Raw genomic sequence first — 24,327 nt, 5'->3', positions numbered from 1 at the left:
GAGAAGGGAGGGGAAAGGAGGGGAGGGGAGGGGAGGGGAAGGGAGGGGAAAGGAGGGGAGGGGAGGGGAAGTGAGGGGAAGGGAAGGGAGGGGAAAGGAGGGGAGGGGAGGGGAAGTGAGGGGAAGGGAAGGGAGGGGAAGGGAAGGGAGGGGAGGGGAAGGGAGAGGAGGGGAGGGGAAAGAAGGGGAGGGGAAGGGAGGGGAAGGGAGGGGAAGGGAGGGGAAAGGAGGGGAGGGGAGGGGAAGGGAGGGGAGGGGAGGGAGGAGAAGGGAGGGGAGGGAATGGAAGAAGGCTGGGGACCCTGGAGACGGGCAGGCGCAGTGCCCAGCGGGGCTGCGGGGCTGCGGGGCAGCCTTGGGCACTGTCCTGCAGGGCTGCTCAGGTCTCAGCGTGGCCTCTGAGGGGCCGTGGGCCGTGGCCTGGGCCGGCAAGGCTGAGGCACAAGGAGGAGCTGCCAGGCTCCAGGCCAGGATGGATTCGGCCTCCTGGGCATCTGAGCTCAGCTGGGAGCTGTAGGGCTGTACTGGGCTTCCGGGGTAGGAGGGGGGGGGGGGAGGACACAGGGAGGGGACCTCGAGGCAGGGACGAGGCTCAGGGATGTGTCTTGCAGGGCACCGCCCCGATGGTGGTGGCTGAGACTAGCTGACCCCGCAGCCAGCCGGGCCCTGGTGAGTGCTGAGAGGGACCTGGAGGGGGGGGGATGGACGCCGGCTGGTGGGCCTGGCGGGGGGGGGCTCTCTGCCTGGCACCCCACACACAGAGCTGGCCGGACAAGGCCGTGGCTTGGGCCGGGGCAGCTCTCAGGCCTCAGGCGGGGCCTCGGAACCCTTCGGCCCTGGTGGGTGCTGTGCGGGAAGGGGCCGGGGCCTGGGGTTAGAAGGTGGCAGGCAGCTCGCGCTGGTGATCACCGCGCATGGCTGATTGTTCCCTTGTGGTCGGAACTGCAGCTCTCCCCTAAATCCCTGGGCCTGAGTGGAGACCGGACTTCTTCAGCTTGGGCCTGGAAGCCAGAGGGTGGAAGGGGGTGGCGGGTGTGTGTGTGTGAGGCGGTGGGGTAATTCCTCAGAGCTCCAGACCCCACCCTGAATCTGTCTATTTCAAAACCACAGCTGAGTCCGAAGGCCCTGGACCTAGGCACCAGAGACTCCTACCCGGGGTGGCCTTGGGGGCTCCTAGGGTACCCACTGACCCCAGTGCCTTTGCACATTGCACATGCATCCACCTCACCCCCTCGCCCGCCTCAAGCACCCGCCCCACACCCCGCCAGCTCCTCTTGGCCAAAAGCCTTCTTATGCTTCAAGGGCCACTTCAAATGCCACCGTCACCGCCATTTCCCGTGCCGCCACTCTGATTCCTGGCGGAATGATGTCTGAATCTCTCTGGGGATGGCTACTGCTTTATTTCTCCGGGGTGAGCCGTTTATCTCCCTGTTCTATCTCTCTGGGCTGTGAATGGCCAGTGTGTGTGGGGGCGTCCGTGGGAAGAATGCACAGAGCCCCAGGGGACCCAGGGGCCCGTGGACGGGAGGGGAGGGGAGGGAAGGGGAGGGGAGTAAAGGCCGAGCTCAGGTCCCCCCTCCTTGGTCCCCCCCACCCCCTGCCCGGCTCACACAACTTGGGAAGATGCATCTGTGCCTTCAATCCTCCACCAGGCCCCAGGCAGGCCCTGCGGGGCCCAGCCAGCCGTTCCCAGACGCACGGCGCACGCGCATCCCTAGGCCCCGGAAAGGCTTCATGTTCCTTCTCTCTGTCTCCTCACTTAGTCACCGAGGGAGCTTTGCAAACCCAGATCACAGCAGCCCACAGCCCTCCGTGGCTGCCGGTACAGACTTCCTTCCCTGTGGTTTGGCCATGCTAGTCACTGGCAACCCCTGGATCATGCCAAACTCAGTCACCACAGGACCTTTATACTTGCTATGCCCTCTCCATGGCTTTCTTACCCACGCCCCCACCAGCTTGGCCTGGCTGGCTTCTTCTTATACTATAGGTCCCTGCTTGGACACCGTGTCCTACTCAGTGTCAGATTGTTCCGACTGAACTGGCTTCACATGAGGAGCCTCAGATCTCAGCCTCCTGAGTGGCTAGGATTACAAGTGGGAGCCTGAATGCAGACTCACAGGGTATCTTAAGATGAAGGGATCTGAGAGGTGGCAGGCCTCGCTCTCTCTCTCTCTCTCTCACACACACACACACACACACACACATGACACACACACACAGGACAGGAACTTCCTCCTTCCTGAAAGTGAAGGACACGGAAAAGACTCAGCGATTGAGCCCCCTGGGTATCCCCGGCCCACAGCCTGTCTGTCATCCTGCCGCCTTCCCACCCCTGGCCACCAAACCCAGTCTGTGAAGAAGGATAGAAGGAGATCCCCCCCCCCCCCCGTACGCCACCAATCTGCCCTCTGCCCCCCCCAAGCCAGTGCCTGACTCAGAACAGGTGGGCAGGGCCAAGATATCCAGTGACAGGCGCCCTGGAAGAAGTTACTGGAAGAGAAAGAAGCCGGTGCAGGTCATGCGAGGAAGATGCCGCGGGGGGTGCTGATCTCCAGCCCCCTGGGAGCCCAGACCGGGGAGGGCGGGCATCTAGGCTCTGGAGGAGGGTGAAGGCTGTGGGCAGGAGGGGCAGCCCCCACCACACGGGCAGGAGGGGCAGCCTCCACCACACGGGCCTCCTTCTACGGACCTCCTTCCACAGGCCTCCTCCTCAGTTCCTTCTGCCCCTGGGTCTCAGCCAGGTGCCCCTTCCTGGAGGGGAGCCACTGCCTGGCCACAGCCCGCACAGCCTCTGGACCTGCTCCGCCCGTCCATCCCAGCCCTGCCCGGCGGGGGACTCTGGGTGCGCCCCTGTTCCTGCTGCTGTGCAATGGCTTTCTCTTCCTCCTGCCCTGTCTCCTCCCGGCCCTGCAGAGCCTGGCGTTCCTGTCCCCCTGCTGTGCCCCGGGCCCCAGGCTGGGCACCTACAAGATGCCCAGGGAAGGATCATTTGAAGGAAGACCGGGAGTCCCCCGATGCTGAGGCCTGGAACTGAGGAGAGGCCGAGAAGAAAATCAAGGCAGATGGGGAGACCGAGGCTGGGCAGAGACAATGCCCTATGCCCCGAAGGCCTGGGAGACAGTGGGCCCAGGACGATGTCCTCGGTGGCGGGGGGGGGGGGGGACAGGCTCCCTAAACTTGGGGTGCTGGACAGCACTTCCAAGGACACTTGGCTTCTGCGCCTCCTCCTCCTCCATTGGATGGTGAGGGGGAAGAACCGGAGTCCCTAGATGGAATCGGACCCAGGAAAATCGGACCCAGTGGCGGAAAAGCCAAGATCGGGGCTTCTCCTGGCAACCCCAACATCGCCGGGCTGCTCCACGCCTCCCGGCGGCCTGGGCTCCCGGCTGAGAGGAAGCAGCACAGACTCAGACGCACAGCTGCAGAGCGGAGGACTCGGTGGAGGCGCACTAATTTGTAAATATCTTCATTTATATGTAAATGCAGAATCTCCCCCTGGCAGCTTTCCCTAAACTGGGATCTGCCTGGGGACCCCAGTAGAATGGTGTGTGTGGAGGGGGGCTCAGGAAGAAGGAGGAGACCCGGCCTCCACTCCCCAAAGCAACCCGCCGCAGGTGGCCTTCACCTTGGCCTTCCCTGCGTGGGGTCAAGGACTTGCTTGTCTGTGCTCTGTGAGATTCTCCTCAACCATGCTCTTTACGTCTTGGGGGGGGGCAGCCGCGCCCCTCAGCACCTGGCCACACTTTGGAGGAGGTGGGGGGGGCTCAGGGATCCTCAGCTCCTGATGGCCACCCTCCCTCAGAGGCTGTGTATGTGGGGGGGGTGCTGCCCTCCTGTGCTGAGGCCCCACCGACCTCCCATGAGCCCCTGACCCAGCCTGCCTCACAGATGGGGGAGGGGGAGGAGGGAGGGGAGGCCCTGGACCAAGGCCGCCTGGGGCGGATGTTGGCTGAGCTGGGATTCGAACCCCGGTCTTCCTGGAAGGCATGAGGGGGCACAGGGCAGGTTCTCAAAGGGGCCCTGGAGGCCCTGGACGTGTGGGGCCCAGACCCCTGCCCGGGCTCCAGCAGGCCCCAGCAGCCGCCTGAGAGTTTACTCGCCACAAATCTCCGCGGAGCCCAACATAGTCAAACATATCTATAGTCTCAGCCGGGGCCAAGGCAGGAAACTCTCGAGCTCAAACATTAGAAATATCTTGACTCAACACTAAAAACAAAGCTTCTCTCTGGCTCCCAGAATGATTATTTTCCTCCCCGATCTTGGTGGTACTGGGATTTGAATTCAGAGCCTTTGAGCTTGCTCGCTCCGCTGGCACTCTACCACTTGAACCACGCCTCCAGCTCAGCTTTTAGAGTTTGTGGAGTCCACAAACTTTCCTGCCCCAGGCTGGCTCCGAACCTCGATCGTATACCTCTCGGCCTTCTGAGTAGCTGGGATTACAGGCGTGACCACCAGCCAGCCGTTGGTGCCCGGCTCTGTAGGGAGGTCTCTGTCTTTGTCCTCTTGGCAGTATCTGGCCTGCCCTGGGTGAGCGTGAGTATTTTCGGACACCCCGATTCCTTGGGTACCGGAGTGATGACTGGGTGGACGAAGGCGGGCACACGGCCATTTCCACAGCACATATACACACACACACACACACACCCGCCCAGCAGCAGAGGCCCCCGGTGAGCGAGCAGCCAGCACAAAGTCAGAGAGGAAGAGCCCCCGCCCCCCCCACTCCTGCCCTCACTCCCCCCCCAGACCAGATTCCCTCTGTGGAAGCCTTAGCCCACCCCTGTCCACCCCCAAACCCACCCAGTGCCAGGCCTCAGGCTAGGGGAGTACGCTCGGGTCCGTGGTCCCTCATGGCGTGGAACACTGCCTTGCCCACCCCCCCCGCCCCGGGGGCTCAGGGTCCAGGACGACGGGGCTCTGCGTCCAGCCGCCCTGAGGAGCCCAGCGGGGGGGGGAGGGGTACCACGTGGCCCTCTGGCCGGAGGAGCACCCAGCAAAGCCCCACACGACGCGGGCAGACGCGCCCTTCTCCCGCCCTGCCAGCCACAGTGGCTCTCCAGCTGCCAGACAAAGCATTGGCTTGCGCGGTGTGAAAGTTTGCGTGTGTGTGTGTGTGTGTGTGTGCGTGTGCGTGTGTGTGCGTGTGTGTGTATGTGTGTGTGCGTGTGCGTGCGTGTGCGTGTGTGCATGTGCGTGTGCGTGTGTGCGTGTGCGTGTGTGCGTGTGCGTGTGTGTGTGTTCACATTCAGTGTGGGCATGGAACTACTCCATCCATCTCCAAATATGCAGTGAGACCCTACCCCACCCCCAATCTGGAGAAGGGGTTGGTCCTGGAAGGCACCCCAGCCCTTCCACTGAACCAGGATTGGTCGAAAGGAGGTGCCACATAGGTGGGCATGCCAGGTGGGGTTCTGAAGGCTGATGAGGAGTTTACCAGGTGCTCAAAGGGGAAAAGCCCTCTGGAAAGAGAGACCTGTGTGCAGCAGAGCGCCATGAGGCCCAGACTCCTGGGGAGAGTGGGGTCGTGGGCAGCCACCCACCTACAGCCCCACGGCAGGCCGGGGATGCGGCTGAGTTAGACTCGCTTCTGTGCCCTTCCAGAGAGCAGGTCAAGACGCCTCTGCCAGGCAGCACTGGCTCTGCCAGGCCTGTCTGTGTGCCTTAGGACACCATGCTCAACCTCTCTGGGTCTCTGTGTGCTTTGACGGGAAACCCAAGTTACAGGGTGCTCAGAAGAGCGGGGGAGGGGGGCTGCCCCCTGCCTGCCTCTCCCCTGCCACCCAGGGCTCGGCCCTCCACCGATGGGACCCCGAGCGGGCGCCGAGAGCCGAGCCTGGGCCCTGCTTTCCCGGCCCAGAGCTAGGCCTGGATGTGCAGGGCTGGAGAAGCAGCGTGGCCTGGGCCTCCCCTCGCCTCCCCCTCCCCTCCCCCTCGGTCCTCTCCCCCTCCCCCTCCCCTCCCCCTCGGTCCTCTCCCCCTCCCCCTCCCCTCCCCCTTGGTCCTCTCCCCCTCCCCCTCCCCCCTCCGCATCCCCTCACCTCACGGTGGACTGGTACACCAGGTCCTCCCTCTTGCGGTAATTCTCCATGTGCGAGTAGTTGGTGGAGAACATGGCATCAAACGTGAAGATCTTCTGCTTGATCGTGCCGCCATCGGTCACCTGCCGGGAGCACAGAGGTGGCCACGGGTGAGCAGGCGCGGGCACCCCCTCCGGAGGCGCCCGGCTCCCCTCCCCTTCCCTCATCCCCCCTCCCCGACCCAGGCAGGGAGCCAAGAGGGATGAGCCCTCCCACGGGGCAGGCCCAGGACCGGCCTGGGTCTGGGGCTCTCGGCGATCCATGGCCAGGCACCCCAGAATCTGTGCCCCAGAGGCCCAGGCCCTGAGGAGAAGAAAGACGGCGAGACAGCCGGGCGCCGGTGGCTCAGGCCTGTCATCCTAGCTACTCGGGAGGCTGAGATCTGAGGATCGCAGTCCAAAGCCAGCTGGGGCAGCAAAGACTAGGAGTGAGGCTCTTCATCTCGGATTAACCAGCAAAAAGCCAGAAGGGGAGCTGTGGCTCGAGCGGTAGAGCGCAAAAGCTCAGGAACAGCGTCCAGGCCCTGGGTTTAAGCCCCAGGCCCTCATTCCTCCCCAGCAGCTCACCTCTCCCAGTCCTGGCCTCCAGACGATCATCCAGTAACACACAGATCTGGGAGACCGAAGGCAGCGGCAGGCGCTGTGCCTGCCATTCTGCCTCCGGGAGGCACCCCAAATGGAGGGTCTTATAAGAACATCCAGGCGGGCCCAGAAAGCCGTGCTCAAGACCCTGCAAGGCAAGCCTGCGTCCAGCTGCTGCCAGAAGAGAGGACTCGGGAGGTGGGAGGGGATGTGGGAGGTGGGAGGGCACTGTCGGCCAGAGGAGGGGGTCATAGCGCCAAGAAAGGCAAGACACATCAGTGAAGTTCTGCTCCTTTCCCCTCAGGCCCAGAATGGCCCAGTGAGCTGCGAGGTGGGGCAGCCTGCCCCCTAGGGAATGACAGGGCGTCACAGAGGTGTCTCGGTGGTGCCACGTCTCCTCTGCCCTCTGCAGGGATTGCAGGAGTGAGTCCAGAAAGAACAGGCCCTTCTCGGGCAGAGGTCGGGTGAGGCAAAGGCCCTGGGGCAGGAGGAAAGAGCTGCTGGGGGTGGGGGGAAGGGAGGAGTGGACACAGAGGATGCTGGGAAGGAGATGGAGGATCATGGAGCGCCGCCAGGCAAAGGAGAGCAACTTCCCTGAAAGAGCCGATCACCGAGGGCCCCCTTGGCCTTTGGGGAGTCCAGCTACAGGGCTGGGGAGACCGAGGCAGGGGACAGGAAGAAGCAGTCCTATGAAGCCCCCAGCCACGCAAGTCCCAGGGACATGGAGGCTGGCACTGAAGGAGGTGATCGTCAACCTCACGCTTGGGGTACAGTTGTTAGGGCTGAGTGTCCCGCCCCCCCCTCCTGTCCCTGCCTGCTCTTGCCAGGCCCCCTCCCCCAGGCCCGGCCACCTCCTGCAGCCTCACCACCTCTCTGCTAATGAAGGTGTTACTCCACCAAGGGCGAGAGAGCCCGCGTTGTCACCGCTTCAATTATTTATCTGTTTACTCGGCTGTAGCTTTCGGCTTGTCTCAGCAACTCCATGACAGACGGAGCTCCCGGCCTCCCGTGCTCAGCCGGGCTCCACGTTCACAGCCCGCGGAGGAGGCTGCGGTGGAGGAGGCTGCGGTGGAGGAGGCGGGGGCGGAGGCGGACGAGGCTGGCGGCCCCACGCCTGGGAACCCATTCATCCAGGGGGACTCCCATGCGGGATGCTAAAAGGGGCTTCTCCACGGCAACGGAACTGGGGAACTGAGAGCTGCCCCCTGCCAGACACGGCTGTGACGCAGATTCAGCACCAGCACTTACTGAGCACCAAGGGTGTGCCGGGCATAGATCTCACAGGGCACAGATCGCTCCCTCCTGTGAAGAAGGAGGGGGGGTCTCCAACACCAAGGGTCATCGGGATGAAGGTGCATTCACAGAGGGCCAAGAGAGCCAAGTGTAAGACACCAGGAGAGTGGCCTAGCGGGGGCTGTGGCTCAGGCCTGTCCTCCTAGCTGCTCAGGAGGCTGAGATCTGAGGATGGAAGTTCAAAGGCAGACCGAACAGGAAAATCCAAGACACGCTTGGATTGACCAGCAAAGAAGCCAGAAGTGAGCTGTGGCTCAAGTGGTAGAGCGCTAGCCTTGAGCAGGAAAATGTTCAGGGAGCGTGCCCAGGCCCCGAGTTCAAGCCCCAGGTGGGCATGTGTGAGCACTGTCTGGTGATTTGGGGTCCACTCAGCTGGGGCCTCCCTCCCTCTTTTCTCCCTCCTTCTCTCCTCCCTCCCTCTTCCTTCTCTCCCTCCCTCCCTCCCTCCAGGTGCAGCTTTTATCTCCTTCTAAAACACAGCAGCCCTTATCGGCCCAATCTCAAATTTCACTCCATTTTTTTTATTACACAAAGGAGGAAAAAAAAATCTGTCAGTAAAACTGTCTCTTCGAATTTATTCTCTGGGACGGAGGGTTTTATCACTAGGAAAATACACCCACTCCCACATGCACGCCCCCCCACACCCCAGATAAAGCAGGCGAGAATTACCCGAGTCGTAAATCGCCGTGCTGGCTGAGGGCTGGGCCGGGGAGTTTCAAGGACAAGGCTGGTTTACGTTTCTCTCTCCCGGGGCGTCTCTGGGGTCCCGCTGCCAGGCAGAAGCATGGAGCTTTCTCCCAGAACCTACCCAGGGGACCAAGACCTAGCACTGCTGCCAGTCCCCCAGGGTGGCATGCTGGGGGGACAGGCCACCCTCTAGGCCCTGTCCCCAGCCCTCCGACCTCCCTCTTCCACTTCCTGTAAGACTCAGGACAGCTGAGGCTGGAGTTTGACAGGCTGCCTTCAGGCAGGTAAGGCTGCAGGGTAGAGGCCCCAAGACAGAGGCTGGGTAAGGTGGAGCTCCATCCAGGCTGTGGGCAGGTGCCAGGCTGAGAGCTGGGTCCTTCTAATTCTGGGAACCGGTTCCCCGGGCCCCGAGCACTACCAGACCCCCGGGGTGAGGTGGGCAGGGGCCACGGGCATAGTCATCGCCCACGCTGCCTGACCTGTGGTTGCTGGGTTCCTAGGAAGGCAGAGGCTGCAGCGATGGGTACTTGCTAAGAGTTACTGGGTGATCCTCACAGTACTCAGGGAGGCTGCGGGTGTGTCTTACAGAGGCAGGAAAGGAAGTGGGGACCCAGGAATTGCTGTTTCTCCCCAAACCAGCCCAAAGACATCAGAGCGGGTGCCCGGAGCGGGGAGCGTGGCAGGCAGGCAGGCAGACACGAGGAAGCTGCTACAGAAGAGATATCCGGTCCCCAAGCCACGCACTGGGGACCAAGGACACATGACATGCCCTCCTCTACTATCGTGGCTGTGCTCAGGCAGTGAAGATGAGGAGGATAAACACTCCAGCCCCCCTTTCCCCCCCCTCCATCTCACTCAATAAAGGAGGGCGGAGGGTGGAGGGCGGAGGGCGTGTGCCCAAGCCTGCCATTCCAGCTCTGCGGGAGGCCAAGGCAGGCTTGCCACCCCAGGCCAGCCCTGGTACCACGTGAAGATGCTCTCTGAAAACTGAAGTTATCTGCTGCGCACCTGTGACCCCTGTAAATGCGAGGCCCTGAGTTCAAACCTCAGCACTGCCAAATCAGAAGACACTCCACAAGATTCTGCCCAAGACAGCATCCTAGTTATTCATGGAGCTAGGACAGAAGGAGGAGGGAGAGAGAGAGAGAGACAGAGACAGAAAGAGAGACAGAGAGACAGAGAGAGACAGAGACACAGAGATAGAAACAGAGAGACAGACAGAGAGACAGAGATAGAGAGACACAGAGACAGAGACACTCAGAGACAGAGAGAGACAGAGACAGAGAGAGGTGCACGCCACCTCCCTTGTATCATGAGTCTGGGAACCATGAGCACACAGTCTGGCATCTAGGTGCTTAACATGGTACCTGACACACACAAATCACCAGCAAGACGAGGAACTATCCCGGGAGGCGTGCGCCACGGCTCCCATGTTGCAGATAAAGAAGCGAGGCCCAGAAAAGAGGTGAGTTAGAGCCCACTGCCAGCATCGCTGAGGAAAAGAGCAGGAGCCGGTCTCACTGCAGGTTGTAGGTGTGTGTGGGGGGGGGGGCGGGTCTGAGCCTGGAGGCACCTTCTGGGGCTTGGAATTGGGGTGAGGGGATCTCATAGCCTTTGACTCAGGTTCTACCTCTGCCTCGTTTTCTGTGAAAATGAGAAGCATTATTCCTTCCGGCCAGGCACTTGGGTGAGGGCCCCGTGTAAAAGAACACACACAGAGATTCATGTGGGCGCTCAGGGGGCCCCTTTACCCATGAAGGACGTGCCAGGCCCCCCAGGGATGCTCCCCAAATAAAAACATAAAAATCAACCCAGCCGGGCGCTGGTGGCTCACGCCTGCACTCCTAGCTACTCAGGAGGCTGAGATCTGAGGATCACAGCTCAAAGCCAGCCCCGGCAAAAAAGTCTGTGAAATTCTTTATCTCCAATTAACCATGAGAAAACCGGAAACGGCGCTGTGGCTCAAGTGATAGAGCTCTTGCCTTGAGCTGAAGAGCTGAGGGACAGCGCCCAGGCCCAGAGTTCAAGCCCCACAACCGACAAAAACCAACCAAACAAAAACCCAACCCTCAGCTCTGGGTTTTACATGTGCCATAGACTTTTATACTTTTCCTACATACAGGGACAGATCTATGATAACACTGCATCCCCACAATGAGGCACAAGCAAGAGTAGCAACAGTAAGATTCGCAACAGTAACCAGAAGGAAACAGAATGATTACCACAATGTACACTCAACTAGGTCCCAGGATCTAGTTGAATATGGCTGTCACCAAGCTGGGTGAATTTTTTAAGTGGAGCCACTGTGGAATGACCAAGAAACTTAGTCCAGTCAAATAGTGTGTGGGTCCCTCCCCCCTCCCCAGCCTTCCCCTCCCTCCATGGCCTGTCCACCTTGTTTTAGTTTGGAAAACCAAATAAGTCTCCAACTTCAGCCACCACTGCCATGTCCCTCAGTGTTGTCATCCAAAAAACTAAAAGGTGGCGCGTGTGTGTGTGTGTGTGTGTGTGTGTGTATGTGTGTGTATGTGTGTGTGTATGTGTGTGTGTGTATGTGTGTGTGTGTATGTGTGTGTGTGTGTATGTGTGTATGTGTGTATGTGTGTGTGTGTGTGTGTGTGTGTGTGTGTGTGTCTAGTGTGGTGGGGGGTAATCACCTGCTTCCACCCCCAACCTCCTACTCTTTGTGCTGCACAAAACCAATTACAGGTTGGAAATGGCTGTAATAAAGTTGATATCCCACTTACGGGCCAATCCTGCGGCGGCTGAGAAGTGTAATAGCGGCGGAGTGGAACCCAGTGGCTCTGCCGGAGCTGTTTAAATTGTCTGCCTACATTATCCTCTCTCCTCTCCTGCCGGCAAGGGATTTGCTCTCCTTAGAGATGCAGCGGCGGAGGCCCGTGTGTCCAGGGAGGTGAGAGGGTTTTTAATGCGCTGATTAGCTATGGAGAACCGAGGCCCCTCCCAGCCTGTACCTGCCCTGCACAGGTTCAAAGCCCCGCCTGGCCAGCCAGGCTCCCCAGCTGGGAATGGACAGGCAGCTGTGATGCCTGCCTTCCAGGGCTGCTGAGGAGAAGGAGGTCACAGCGACCAGGTGCGATCCTCTCCCAGGAGGAGAATTCTCATCATCACAACTGATCACAAGCCTCAGTTTCCTGTCCGGTAAAGTGAGCCACGGTGCTGTCCCAGAGCCTCTGAGGATCTGGGGATCTTGATTTGAAGCCAGCCCAGGCAGAAAAGTCCATAAAGTTCTTATTTGCCACCAACCAGAAAAAAACCTGGAAGTTGAGCTGTGACTCAAGTGGTAGAGTACCAGCCTTGAGTGAAAAAGCTGAGCGACAGCGCCCAGGCCCTGAGTTCAAGCTCCAGTACTAGCACACGTGCATGCACATGTGTGCACACACACACACACACACACACACACACGCACACACAATGATGAGGATCGAACCTGTGCCCTACAGTTAGAAAATACTGTAAGGAACTACAACAAAGGAGAAGGTGAAGAACCTTTCTAGAAACTTCCTCCACGCAATTGTTAACCTCCTTCCCCATCTCACTCAGCCTGGGTCTGGCCTGGGGGCGCAGCACATAGTATGTCCTCGATGTCTATGAAATAGACACGGCTCAGTGACAGAACAATGTCACCTTGCTCTCTGTCCAGACTCCTGGATTATGCTGAGATGCCTCCTCGGGGCTGGGGACCAAGATGGTGTCGGATCAGCCAGCTTCCTGAGGGGACGGCATCCAGCCATCAACCCCGGCCCCCGGCCCGAGGCGTTCGTGATGCATCTGTGCATTTTTCGCCTGAGCATCTTGTGTGCACGGTGCGCAGCTGGAGGCAGCCGCTGGCTGGGTGGAGTCCCGGGGAGATCTGACTGTGTTGAAGTGGGAGCTCCCTCCACCCCAACCCCAGCAGAGCCAGCAGCTCAGAACAGAGAGGTAGTGTTCAACGCTGTGTCCCCAACTTCTAGAACAGATTAGGCCACATAGCACACTCCATTCATAGTGTGTGTGTGTGTGTGTGTGTGTGTGTGTGTGTGTGTGTGTGTGTGTGTGTGTGCATGAGCGTGTGCTGGTCCTTGGGCTTTAACACAGGGTTTTTGTGCTCAAAGCTAGTGTTCTACCACTTGAGCCATGACTCTACTTCTGGCATTTTGCTAGTTGATTGGAAAAGAGAATCTCACAGGCTTCTCTGCCTAACCAGGCTTGGAACCTTGATCCTCAGATCTGTTTCTGGACTAGCTAGGATTACAGAAGTGAGCTACAGCATCCAGCAGCAACTGTTTTTTAATAGACGTGAACCTCTTTTTCTTTTTTCTTTAAACAGCTGCAGCGACTCTAGTCAGAGATGCGATCTCACTCGCCCAGGCTGCCAGCTACTCCTGTGTAGGGAAACTCAGGGTCTGTTTCCAAAGTCTGAGCTGGAGCGAGTCGCAGGAGGGCTGGGTTAAGTTTGTGGGGTCAAGGGCAAGGAAGAGAGTGGGTATTGTAGGTGGAGGGATGTCCCTCCCCAGGCAGAGACAGCCCCCCCTCCCCGGGAAGTGAGGAGAAGGGAGGTGGACAGGAAGTGGGGGATAGAGATGTAGCCACGTGATGGTCCAGTGTGCAGATGTGGGTGCCCGTCTCTTGTTACCATGGTGACCTGGACCGCTCTTCCCCTAAGCCTCCCACCCACCTGTTCTCCATCCTGAAGCGGCTCCTGCAGCCCAGACACAGGGGGGGTGGGATGGGGGGATGGGTACAAGGAAGGATGCTCGCTTCCTAGGGACATGAAGGAGGGGGGAAACCCTGAAGTTAAGTGCCACCCCCACCCCGGGTGGCCAGATTCTACCCCTACTCTGTTTCCTCCGAGAGTTCCGGTTTCTGGCAGGGCTGGTCTCGGGGTAATTGGCTCCCCTCCACCCCCGCACATGTGGGAGATCCGGTTGACAGAGACAGCTGGTGTCATAAATTGCCTGTCGCATCTGGTTACTGTGCAATGGCAGACAGCCGCTCGGGGACCGGGCAGGCGGGCGGGGGATCGGCTGCTGTCTTCCCCGTGGGTCTGCGCACCACGCGTGGGCAGGTGCTTGGGCAGGTGCTGGGGCGGGGTGCTACGGGAGTGAGCGTGAGGGTGGTAGGGAAGCAGGCTGTGTGGATGGGGAAGGAGAGTGTGTCTGAGTGGCAAGGATCCTCTGTGCGTGTGCACACGTGTGTGTGCGCATGCACGCGTGTGTGCAGACACGCACCTACCTGCAGGTTTGCGGACCCCGTCCCCTCCCCCTTCCTGCTCCAGACCAGAGGACCTGGGGGGTGTCAGCTAGGTGTGTGGGGTGAAGAGTTGCTACCGGCCACCATGCTACATCTACCAGGCCAGCCCCGCCCCCTTGCCTTCTTCCACGCCCGCGCTGGCTTCATCAGCCTAATATAAAAGCCACAGCCATGACCCGAGACCCCCCACTCCACCTGATACAAATGGGGATGCTCTGAGGCCCCTGTTCCTGCCCCCTGTACCCTCCTGCAGGGAACAAACAAGAGGCAGGAGATGGACAGACGGTGGACCTTCGAGGCACAATGGCCACCAGAGACAGCGTGAGGAGGGGGTGGGGTGGGGTGAGAGTTTCTCTGGATTAGATTCCGTGAACTCCAGGTGGAGTTGTCTGGATTCTGAAACCTTTTGTTCCTGCGTCTGTTCTTCGTTGGTTGTTGTATTATGATAGGGTCTCACGGTGTAGCCCGGGCTGGCTTTGAACTCTCCATCCTCCTGCCTCAGCCTACCGGATGCTGGGATGGTAGACCTGGTCACTTGTGGTAGCCATGAAGCTGGGTGTGGTAGTGACTCGACACCACAAGTTCAAGTCCAATTCTAGACATCACGCCTGGTCGATGAAACGTGTCTGGCAGGCACGCCGTCTCTGGGCAGCTGGTGGGTACAGGGTGTTCTTCCGTGTGCTTGGGGTAGGGGGAGGTTCCAGCCCTGAGTAAAAGCCCTGAGCTGGGAACTCCATGATCAGCTGTGAGAAACTCAGCACAACAGACATCATTGCTATTATTATTGCTATTTGTGTGTGTGCCAGTGCCTGGGACTTGAACTCAAGGTCTAGGCACTGGCCCCTGGGCTTTTGTTGTTCAAGGCTAGAGCTTTACCACTTGAGCTACAGCTCCACGTCTGGCCTTTTGGTGGTTAACTGGCGATAAGAGTCTTACAGACTTTCCTCCACTGGCTGGCTTTGAACCCCAATCCTCAGATTTAGCCTCCTGAGTAGCTACGATTACAGGCCTGGGCCACCAGCACCTGGCTTATTGATACTATTTTATGAGGGGCGGGAGAACATCCGGAGCCTCTGAAGGCCTTTTTGGGGGAGAGGCTGGTACCAGCGCATCCCAGATGCCCCCGGCCACGGTGTGCGTGCTGACCCAGGAGCAAGGCGTGTAGATTTGGCTGTGAACTGAGTCTTTGGAGTCCAGGAACCAGTCAGGGAGCGGCTGGGGGCTGGGACCCGGCTGGTTCCTCTCTGATCCCGTGTTTGTCTCAGTGCGGGAGGCCTTGGCTGTGACCCCTTGCGGCAGGCCCTGTGCCAACCTCGTCGGCGAGCACACGTGTGAGGTTGTGTCAGCAGAGGCTCTGCACAGGGACAGCTGCCCGGCTTGGGCCAGTCCGGCTGGCTGGTGCAGGCGGGAGGGGGTGCTGCTGGGACTCACGGGCGAGGGGATCTCTCTCTGCCAATCAGCCTGGGCCGTGGTGCTCGGCCAGCTCTGTAAACAATCAGGCTGTGTCAGCAGGCCTGGCTGCCGGCCGGGCTTGGCGGTGGCCTCTACCAGCCCGTGTACCTGCTAAACACGGGCAGCTGGGCTGGCAGGCGTGGCTGGCCAGCACGTCCTGGCCTCTGTAATTAACGCCGTGTGCAGGGCCGCTCAGCCGAGCGGAGCCTGTCTGTCCACCTGCCGGCTGGTCCTGGGAAGAGCTCTGGACCAGGAACTCTGGCAGCCTGCTAGGGAGGACATGTCCTAGACTGGGGCTCTGGGGTCCGCGCCCCATCCCTGCTCAGGTGCCAACTGGAAGTGGATGCTGGGAAGTGTGCCTTCTTTCTCTCTGGGCCTCAGTTTCCTCATCTGGCCAGTGGGATGGGATGGTGGCCCAGTGGGTTCTTCTCTGGGGGCCAACAAGAGGGTGGGAGAGGTGAACCTGTGGTGTGCACACCTTCCTCCTCCTCCTGCTTTTCCTCCTCCTCTTCTTCTTTTTCTTTCTCCTCCTCTTCCTGTTCCCCCTCTTCTTCCTCCTCTTCCCCTTTCCTCATTCGCCATAGACAGAGGGGCCTTGTATGGTGTGAATGGCTCGGGGGGGGGCGGCCTGGGGGAGGGGCTGCTTGCTGCTTTCCCCACTTCCCTGTGGGGTCCTCTCCAGTGAGTGCAGTGGCTTGGGCATCTGGCTTCTCAGTCCCAGAAACACAACCCTGAGCGTTGCTCTGTGTATACTCCAAATGGACCTGCTAAGTGCACCTTAGGGCTTATCGCCTCACATTCTACACCCCAGGGGCTGATCTTCAGTTTCAAAACACCAAAGAACTGTAAAGACACGGATGGAGCCACCACTGGTGTCTACAATGAAAGGCCACCCATGTGTGCATTGCTGGATTTCTCTCCTGTACATCTTTTGTCTTCACTCACTGGATCCATCCATCCACCAACCATCTACCCATCCGTCCATCCACCCACCCATCCATTCATTCATACATACATAATACACTCACTCATCCATCCACCTACCCACCCACCCACTTATCCAACCATCTATCTATCCATCTACCATCATCCATCCATACTTCAATCTATTCATGCACCCTTCCACCTACTACCCATCCATCTGTCCATCCTTTGATCTTCCTATCCATTCATCCATCCTCCATCCATCTGCCCATCCATTTGCCCATCCATCCATCCATCCATCCATCTGCTCATCCATCTGCCCATCCTTTGATCTTCCTATCCATTCATCCATCCTCCATCCATCTGCCCATCCATTTGCCCATCCATCCATCCAACCATCCATCTGCTCATCCACGTGCCCATCCATTCATCCTTCCACCCATCCATCCATACTTCTACCCATCCATCTATCCATCTGACCATCCATTTGCCCATCCATCCATCTATCCCACCATCCATCTCCCATCCATTTATACATCCATCCGTCTACCCATCTATCCATCCATCCATCTATCCATCCATCCTTCAACCATTTATCCATACTTCCACCCATCTATCTATCCATCTACCCATCCATCTGCCCAACCATCCATCAATCCTCACCCACCTAGATGCCTTATTCTCAAGTCTACAGCATAAGTTTCGTGATTCAGAGTTGGACACTTATTTACCAGTCTTTTTTTTTTTTTGGCAGGGTCTGAAACCTAGACTGGTATCTGAGGCTTGCTTTCTCTCATTAGCTGGTGCTCTATGACTTAAACCATGCCTCCAACCCCTGCAAGTCTTTTTAAAGGTAAAATTTATATACCATGAACCGTACACATCTTCAGGCCCTCTCTCAATTATTTGAATGTCCACAGAAACACACACCCATGTCACAATACCCCCTCTTGTCACAGAACTACACGACTCTAGAAAGCTCTCCACCCCTTCCCTGAGGCAGCCACGGTCTTGGTTTTCTTCCCACCATTTCCCGCCTCCCCCCCCCCCCCCCCCGATTTAGGATGTTATATGAATCTACCTAGTTTTAGTGGAGACTCTCATGATATTATCAATGAAATTCTTGAGACCTACCCATGCCATGTGAGCTACAGTTTATTCCTTAAGAAAAAAATCACTGTGTAGTACTCCACCCTTAGGAGACAATGGGGTGTAGCCATTGCTTTGTTACCAGGTATCTCCACAGTCTTCAGTCAGACTCTGCTAAGTAAAAGGTGCTGGAATATTCTTACACATGATTTAAACAAATAAAAAAGGAATGCTCTTTTAATTTCTTTTAGGGCTGTTTTGTATGACAGAGCTGGTTCATTGTGGCAAGAGTTCCATAATCACCTACTATGTGTGAGTCCTGTGCTAAACATGCAGTGAACAAGCTGCCTAATAAAAAAAAAATCACCCAGTGTATGAAAAAGAAAAAAAATCACAAAATCATTATCAGGCTTAGAATGAACATTTGGTATTATTACAACCAGAAAAAAAAATCCTATTTGCTTTTCATTATAGATCTGGTTGTGTTTTGTTTTCTTCTTCCCAGAGAGCAAAGGAACTTCATGGGCAGAAGGATTTTTTTAAAAAAAGGAAGGAGAATCCGGTGCTGGTGGCTCACGTCTGTAATAATCCTAGCTACATAGGAGGCTGCAGATCTGAGAATCCTGGTTCAAAGCCAGCCTGGGCAGAAAAAAGTCCATGCGATTTTACCTCCAATTAATCAGTAAAGAAGCTGGAAATGGAGGAATGATTCAAGTGGTAGAGCACCAGCTGTGAGGGGAAGAAAAATAAAAGCTCAGGGGAGGTGTGAGGGCTTGAGTTCAAGCCCCAGTAAGATGCAGCATGCTGACCTGGCTTTTGAGAGGCCAGGCAGTGTAGCCTGGGGACCTGGTCCCCTCACCTGGGTGAGGACACAGCAGCCTCGGTCCCAGGGGAGGCAGGGGGGACAGGGCAGTCAGCCATCACAACTCAATGCCCTCCGGGCCTTTGCACAGGACCCGGCCCTCCCCCTCAGGAAGTGGGCATCACACGGAGGAGACCGACCACTTGACCATTCGGTACATGCCTTGAGATGAGGGAGGACAGAGGGGAAGCCGCCGGAGGTCAGGTCACGTAAGGATTTCATGGCTGAGCTTTATTCTTTCCGGGCAGGGGTGGGGGATTGGGAGGGAAAGACATCGGAGGGTCTTACGCCAGAGGGTGACCTGGACAGGCTTCATGTGTTTAACAAAGTTCTTTGAGGCCGGATGCGGCGGCTCACACCCGCGACTCCAGTTACTTAGCAGGAGGAAGTTGGAAGGATGGAGGTTTGGGGCTAGCCTAGAAGAAAAGGTAGAGAGACCTCATCTTGGATAATGAGCTGAACCTGGCAGTGAGTGCTTGTCAACCCCGTTACACGGAAGGCATCCGTGGAGGAGGACAGAGAACTACCTGAGAAACAAAGCCAAAAATGGCTGGGAGTGTGGTTCAGGCGGGAGAGTGCCTGCCTAGCAAGCACAAGCCTGGACAGACCTGGTGCCACACACACAAAGTCCCTTTAGCTGTTGGTGGGGCTGGAGCCAGGGTCCCCCTTCCAGCTGGCATGAAGAAGACAGAGGCAGGGCAGCCCCTGTATCTGGAGAATCTTAATGCATGTGTAAAGGTCAAATAGAGGACATTCTAGAAGATCTCAGACTTTGGCACAGCTATCTTAAAAGCGCAGATGGAGGCCATGGCCCACGGAGAGGCAGTGTGTGTATGTGTGTGGGGTGAAATCCCACCTCTCCCTGAACACAAGCCCTGTGCCCTCAGCTGGCATGGCTACTCACACAGCTGGGACATGGGCAGACATAGTCACAGCCGGAAGCCCAGGGACAAGGGCATGAATGGGTTGACGTGACAGGACCACAGGCCCAGCCCTCTGTAACACCGGGGTGCTTGGGGCTGGGTTGGTGTGGGTGTGTGGTGGTGAGCTCTCCGTCTCCAGAGGCATGTAAGCAACAGGGAGATGATGCTGAGCCCCGTGAAAGGGCCGTGGACACCTTCTCCCCTTCTCTTCAGCTTGCTGTGTCAAACTGACACTGTCCTCTTCTTCTAGGCCTCACTGGCCTGCTAAACCAGGCCCCAAACCGCCTGACGGGTCAGGTACATATCACATCATCAAAGGCGCAGCCAATGGCGGTGAGTGGTGTGTAATCTGCGGCTGATGGAGAGAGAGCAGTAGCAGTGTGGACAGCACCCAGTGCCTCAGTATCTGGACATCTGGTCTACCCTCAGACAAAGGAGCCCAAAGAGACCTCCCTGAGATCTCCTGCCGAGGGGAGGAAGACAGCCGGGTCCCCAGCCTGGCCTGTGTCCAGTGTAGCACAGCCACGGTCGTGAAGGTGGCCTCCAGCCGGCCATGGGGGTGGGTCCTGCTTTGGATCGCTGGCAGTACCAGTGCCCGGTGCCTGCCACGTGCCAGCCCCGTGGGATGCTGAGCTCCGAGTCCAGCTACCCGGGGTGGGGGCGGGGTCCGGTCCGTGTGCTCCGGGCTCGGGGAAGATTCGGGAAGGCCCCAGCCACACGTGCCAGGGGAGAGGACGGCTCGGAATTGGTTTCTCCCTTGTTTAAATTGAGGTCTTCAAAGGCGCCACTTCAACAAGCCAGGATGGGGGATGAGAACGGGCGCGGGGTGCAGCGCGAGGGCTCCGGAGTCCAATTCTGCTCTCTGCAGGGAGCCGAGTGGAAAATGAAGCTGCCAGCCAGCAGAGCCGGGAGGGAAGCGGCGATGGCAGGAGGGTGGAGGAGGGCTGGGTGCCCATGGCTACAAACGGGACTCTTCCAAACAGGGCATGGTAGGAGTTCCGGGGACCAGAAGGAAGCTTCTAGAATGCTTATGTAGGGGGAAACTGCCCCAGAGATTGAGAGGACAGGTTAAGGTCACACAGCAAGTTTCCTTGCTAACGAGGTGCCAAGGTGCCTTCCGGGAAGAAGCCTGGTTCCTTTCCAACGGATCCTAGCGGGAGGGGAGGGGTGGGAGGGCAGACAGGGAAGGGCAGGGCTCCTTGCTGCTAGACAGGGAAGGGCAGGGCTCCTTGCTGCTAAACAGGGAAGGGCGGGGCTCCTTGCTGCTAGACAGGGAAGGGCGGGGCTCCTTGCTGCTAGGGTATCCATTGGGACACACTCACTTCTACCTGGTAAAGATCGGCAAAGTGATCGTTGAAAGTAGAATGAAAGGAGACTGCAGCTGGACGGTCTGATGGCATGGACAGTCTGATGGTGTGGGCGGTCTGATGGCATGGATGGTCTGATGGCATAGTCGTGGATGCTCCTTAGTCTGAGGAGGCATCAGACTGATGTGGAGACACAGCTCCACCTCTGAAGGATTCCCCAGCCAAGCATAGACCCTGCACCTCAAGGAAACTTCCAGGCCAGGGGTGACCTTCTGTATGGGAACTGGTCAGGGGACACCCAGTCTCCCTATTTCCTCCTCCTCCTTCTCCTCTTCTCCCTCCTCCTCCTGTTCCTTCTCCTCTTCCTCTTCCTCCTTCCCTCCCTCACTCCAACCAGCTATGGCACCTCATTCCTGTGACCTTCTAGATTCTCCTCTGTGTGTCTGTGTGTGTGTGTGTGTGTGTGTGTGTGTGTGTGTGTGTGTGTGTGTGTTTACCAATACTAGAACTCAGAGTCTGGGTGCTTTTTTGCTCCAGGCTGCTTCTTTCCCACTTGAGCCATGCCTCCGCTTCTGGCTTTGTGTTGGTTAGGTGGAGATTTTGAATCTCACAGACTTTCCTGCCTGGACTGGCTTCCACATGGGATCCTTAGATCTGTTTCCCGAGTAGCTGGTTATGGGTGTGAACCATGACACCTGCCCCTCCTGGATTACTTTTAGCCTCACAGAAGAGACGGCGCCGACGTCAGCCATCCCCTGAGGCCCACACTTGCTCCAGGCTGTCCCTCAAATCCAGCCAGTGTGATTGCCTCTCTTGCTCACCCAAGGCAGCTGGGCCATCCCAGGCTGCTCCCCCAGCCCCTCACCCCTGCTCCAGCCCTCCCTCCCTCCACGCAGGTGCTCAGCCCCACCCCCAGGCACCACCCTGCTGAGAGGAGGCTGGAGGGGGGGGACCCCAGCGACAATCCATCCATGGGGGGGGGAGCGGCTGGAATTGATAGCGGCGGCATAGGATTCTATATTAGCACGAAGAAGAGCAAGCCCCGCTTCCACTCGCAGAGCGGTGAGGGCGGCTGAGGAAGGTGGGTGGGCAGCTGTCGGCCTGCGGCTTCCCTCACCTTCTGCTCTGAGCCTCTCGGGTGGGTTCCAGTCCTGTCCTTCCAGCAGTTCCTAAACGACTGGGGTGGGGGTAGGGGAGGAACTGGCGCTGTCCAACAATTGTGACAGGGCTGTCTTTCTGGCGTGGACCCGGCCAAGCATGGCCACGCACCATCATAGTCTGAGCCTTCACAGGTGTCTGGGGTCCCTCACAGCCCCCTACCCCACCATGCCCCCCACCCCAAAGAGTTCACCCCACTGGCCATTTCCTACCAAGCACCAAAGAAGCAAACCACAGGGCTGGAGCCCCAGCTGCCTGGGCCTTGAGCTTGGGGGCATGGGGCTGCTCCAGGGGGTGCCAGGGGCTTACATTTCATGTTGGACTGTCTGGCAGAAAGTCACCGGCTCCCCGGGCCACAGCTGCTGCCAATGGCTAGAACACGAAGCCCGCCCACTTCCATCCTGTAAAGATCCGTGGAGGGGGTCGTGGAAGCAGAATAAAATAAATTCTGTTCGACGTGGTGTGGCCAGGTAGAGAATGACCAGCAGGCTGGATGGGGACACAGGGTGCCGGGCCCAGCATCCCTGCCTTCAGAGGTGTGTGCGTACCACGCACCCACCTACCTACCCACCACCAGGGGCTGGCATGGGGCTGCGTGCCCGGGAGCCAGCACCAAATCCATCCCAAAGATCCCATCCCTGGAAGGCACGTTCCAGCTCAGGATGGGCAGGCATTTGCTGTAAGAGGCAGAAAGTCGCTGTTTTAAGCTCTGCGGGCCACGTGGCTGTAACCACTAAATCTGCAATCGAAAACCTATATCAAGGAACACGCTCCACGGTGTTCACGTGATCCTGACGGTGGACCTGGCTGATCTCAGCAACTCCAGGAGCCCTGGGCTGGGCATGAAGGGACCCCGGACTGGGGATCGGCTCTTCTGACTCCAGCAACAGAGGCAAGGCCAGTCCAAAGACTGTGGCGGACACAGGCTGTCTGCTGCCCTCGGCCTGCTCAGGCTGTGGGCCTGATGTCCCCTCCCCTTCCTGTCACTGCTGGGCAGGCTGGGGCCTCCTCCAGGACCTCTTCCTGCCCTGCCCCTCAGGGCCCAGGGAGCCCCTTCCCTGGAGCATCTGTGTGGAAAGGACAGAGGATGCCCAGGGGGTGCTTGGAGAGCAGGTCCTAAGTGGGGTCAGGGCAGAGGAGACAGGCGGCACTCTGGGGAAAACTGGCTCCCTCTTTCCCACCCTCCGACCACCTTCACCCCCACCGCCCAGCCTCGTCCACCCAGGAACTTCCTCCACTTCCTAAGTGAGGTCCTCACCTCCTCTATGATGCCCCCCCGAGATGGACTCTCAGGTACCCTCTTGCCTGCAGCCCCCCAAGTCAGCTGTGTCCCCATCCCATGGCTTTTATCTCCTAATTACCCACTGGACAGGGCTGAAGCTCACATGCCTCTGAGGGCCTTTTGTTACACAGCGCTACCCATGGCAAAGAAGACCTGACACACATGTGGCCAGGAATCTGGGCTCGGGAGTCTAGCTGCCTGAGATCAGCTTCTGCTCCCCCACGGAGGGCTGTGTGGCTTGGAAATAGTTGCCTTGCCTCTCTGGACTTTGGTTCCCTCATCGACACAGTGCAAATGATAATAGGGCAGGGTCAGGATTGAATGAGACCCTCCACGGGGGTGCCTAGAAACAGTGCTGAACGCACAGCCAGGGTGTTCATCATTGACTCAAAACAACATTTCTAATTCAGGGGCCATGAGGGTAAACCTCGGGGTCCCTTCCCTCTCCTCTGCAGAGACAGAAGCCCCCAACTCTAGGCTCCCTTAAGCCTTGTGCACCTTTGAACCCAATTCCTCCCTGCAGCTCAGAAGAAAATCCTGCTGGAGTCAGGGCTTGGAAGACCCAGGGCGGCGGGGCCCTGGCCGAGCCTTGCGTGTCTGCCCACAGGAGGACTCCTTGTCTGGGCACGTGGGAGATCCCTGGCTGAGCGTGGCTGGTGCCCAAAGTGTGCGTGAGGATGAGCGCTCAGCCAGCCGGGGCTGTGGGGACAGGGGGCGGGTGCCCTCCCTCCAGATGCCTGGAAATGGGGTGGTGGCTGCAGGGAGGCTAGCAGTGGGTGAAGATGAGGACAGGGACTGGGTGGAAAGAGGAAGGTAGGGAGCAAGGGAGGGAGGAGGGAGGGAAGAGAGGAGAGAGAGAGAAGGAGAGAGAGGGGGAGAGAGGGAGAGAGAGAGAGAGAGAGAGAGAGAGAGAGAGAGAGAGCATCCAGGAAGGCAGGGGTGGCTGTGAGCTACTCTGTATGCATAGACAAGGGGGGGGGGGGGACAGCTATCTAAGCAGTGCTTTTCTAGAAGCACAGGCCTGGGGCGGGGGGGGGGGGGGGGGGAGGCATCCCCAGAGCATGCCAGGCCCAGAACCTTCTCCAGACATGAAGGCCAGCGCCACGCTAGGACCAGGAGTGTCCAGACCTCAGGACTCATGTCGACTTTGGGACAGCGGCTGGGGAAACTGGAGACTGCGCAGAGCGTGTGCGTGCACACGTGTGTGCGCCCTCCCCGCACACTGCTACTTCTGCAGCGGACAGCCCCGCTAAGTGAGATAAATAAAGGCTATAAATCTGCTGCCACTGAGGCTGGGCTCGGTCACCCCGAGGTTTAAGTTGGGCCCACCAAATGGATCGTGTGAGGGGGGGTAGGTGGGGCTGGGGGGGAACCCCTTTCAGTTTCTAGACCTTTCTGGGATTCCAGGTTGCGGGGGGTAGGGGGGGCGCAGGGGCTGCGAG

The 24,327-nt window shown here is 58.4% G+C and overlaps 1 protein-coding gene across 1 annotated transcript in view; it reads right to left on the bottom strand.

Annotated features, from left to right (window-relative positions):
• Positions 1-24,327, bottom strand: part of Igsf21 (immunoglobin superfamily member 21) — a 182,063-nt gene that overhangs the window by 54,801 nt on the left and 102,935 nt on the right. Inside the window, exon 3 of the mRNA XM_042669785.1 lies at positions 6,036-6,157. Coding sequence (XP_042525719.1) covers positions 6,036-6,157 — 122 coding nt within the window. The remainder of the gene's footprint in view (positions 1-6,035; positions 6,158-24,327) is intronic.

Source organism: Dipodomys spectabilis, unplaced genomic scaffold (assembly GCF_019054845.1).
Source record: "Dipodomys spectabilis isolate Male_0828 unplaced genomic scaffold, ASM1905484v1 ptg000504l, whole genome shotgun sequence".
Classification (NCBI taxonomy): Eukaryota; Metazoa; Chordata; class Mammalia; order Rodentia; family Heteromyidae; genus Dipodomys; species Dipodomys spectabilis.
This window is presented reverse-complemented; position numbering and strand designations above follow the sequence as displayed.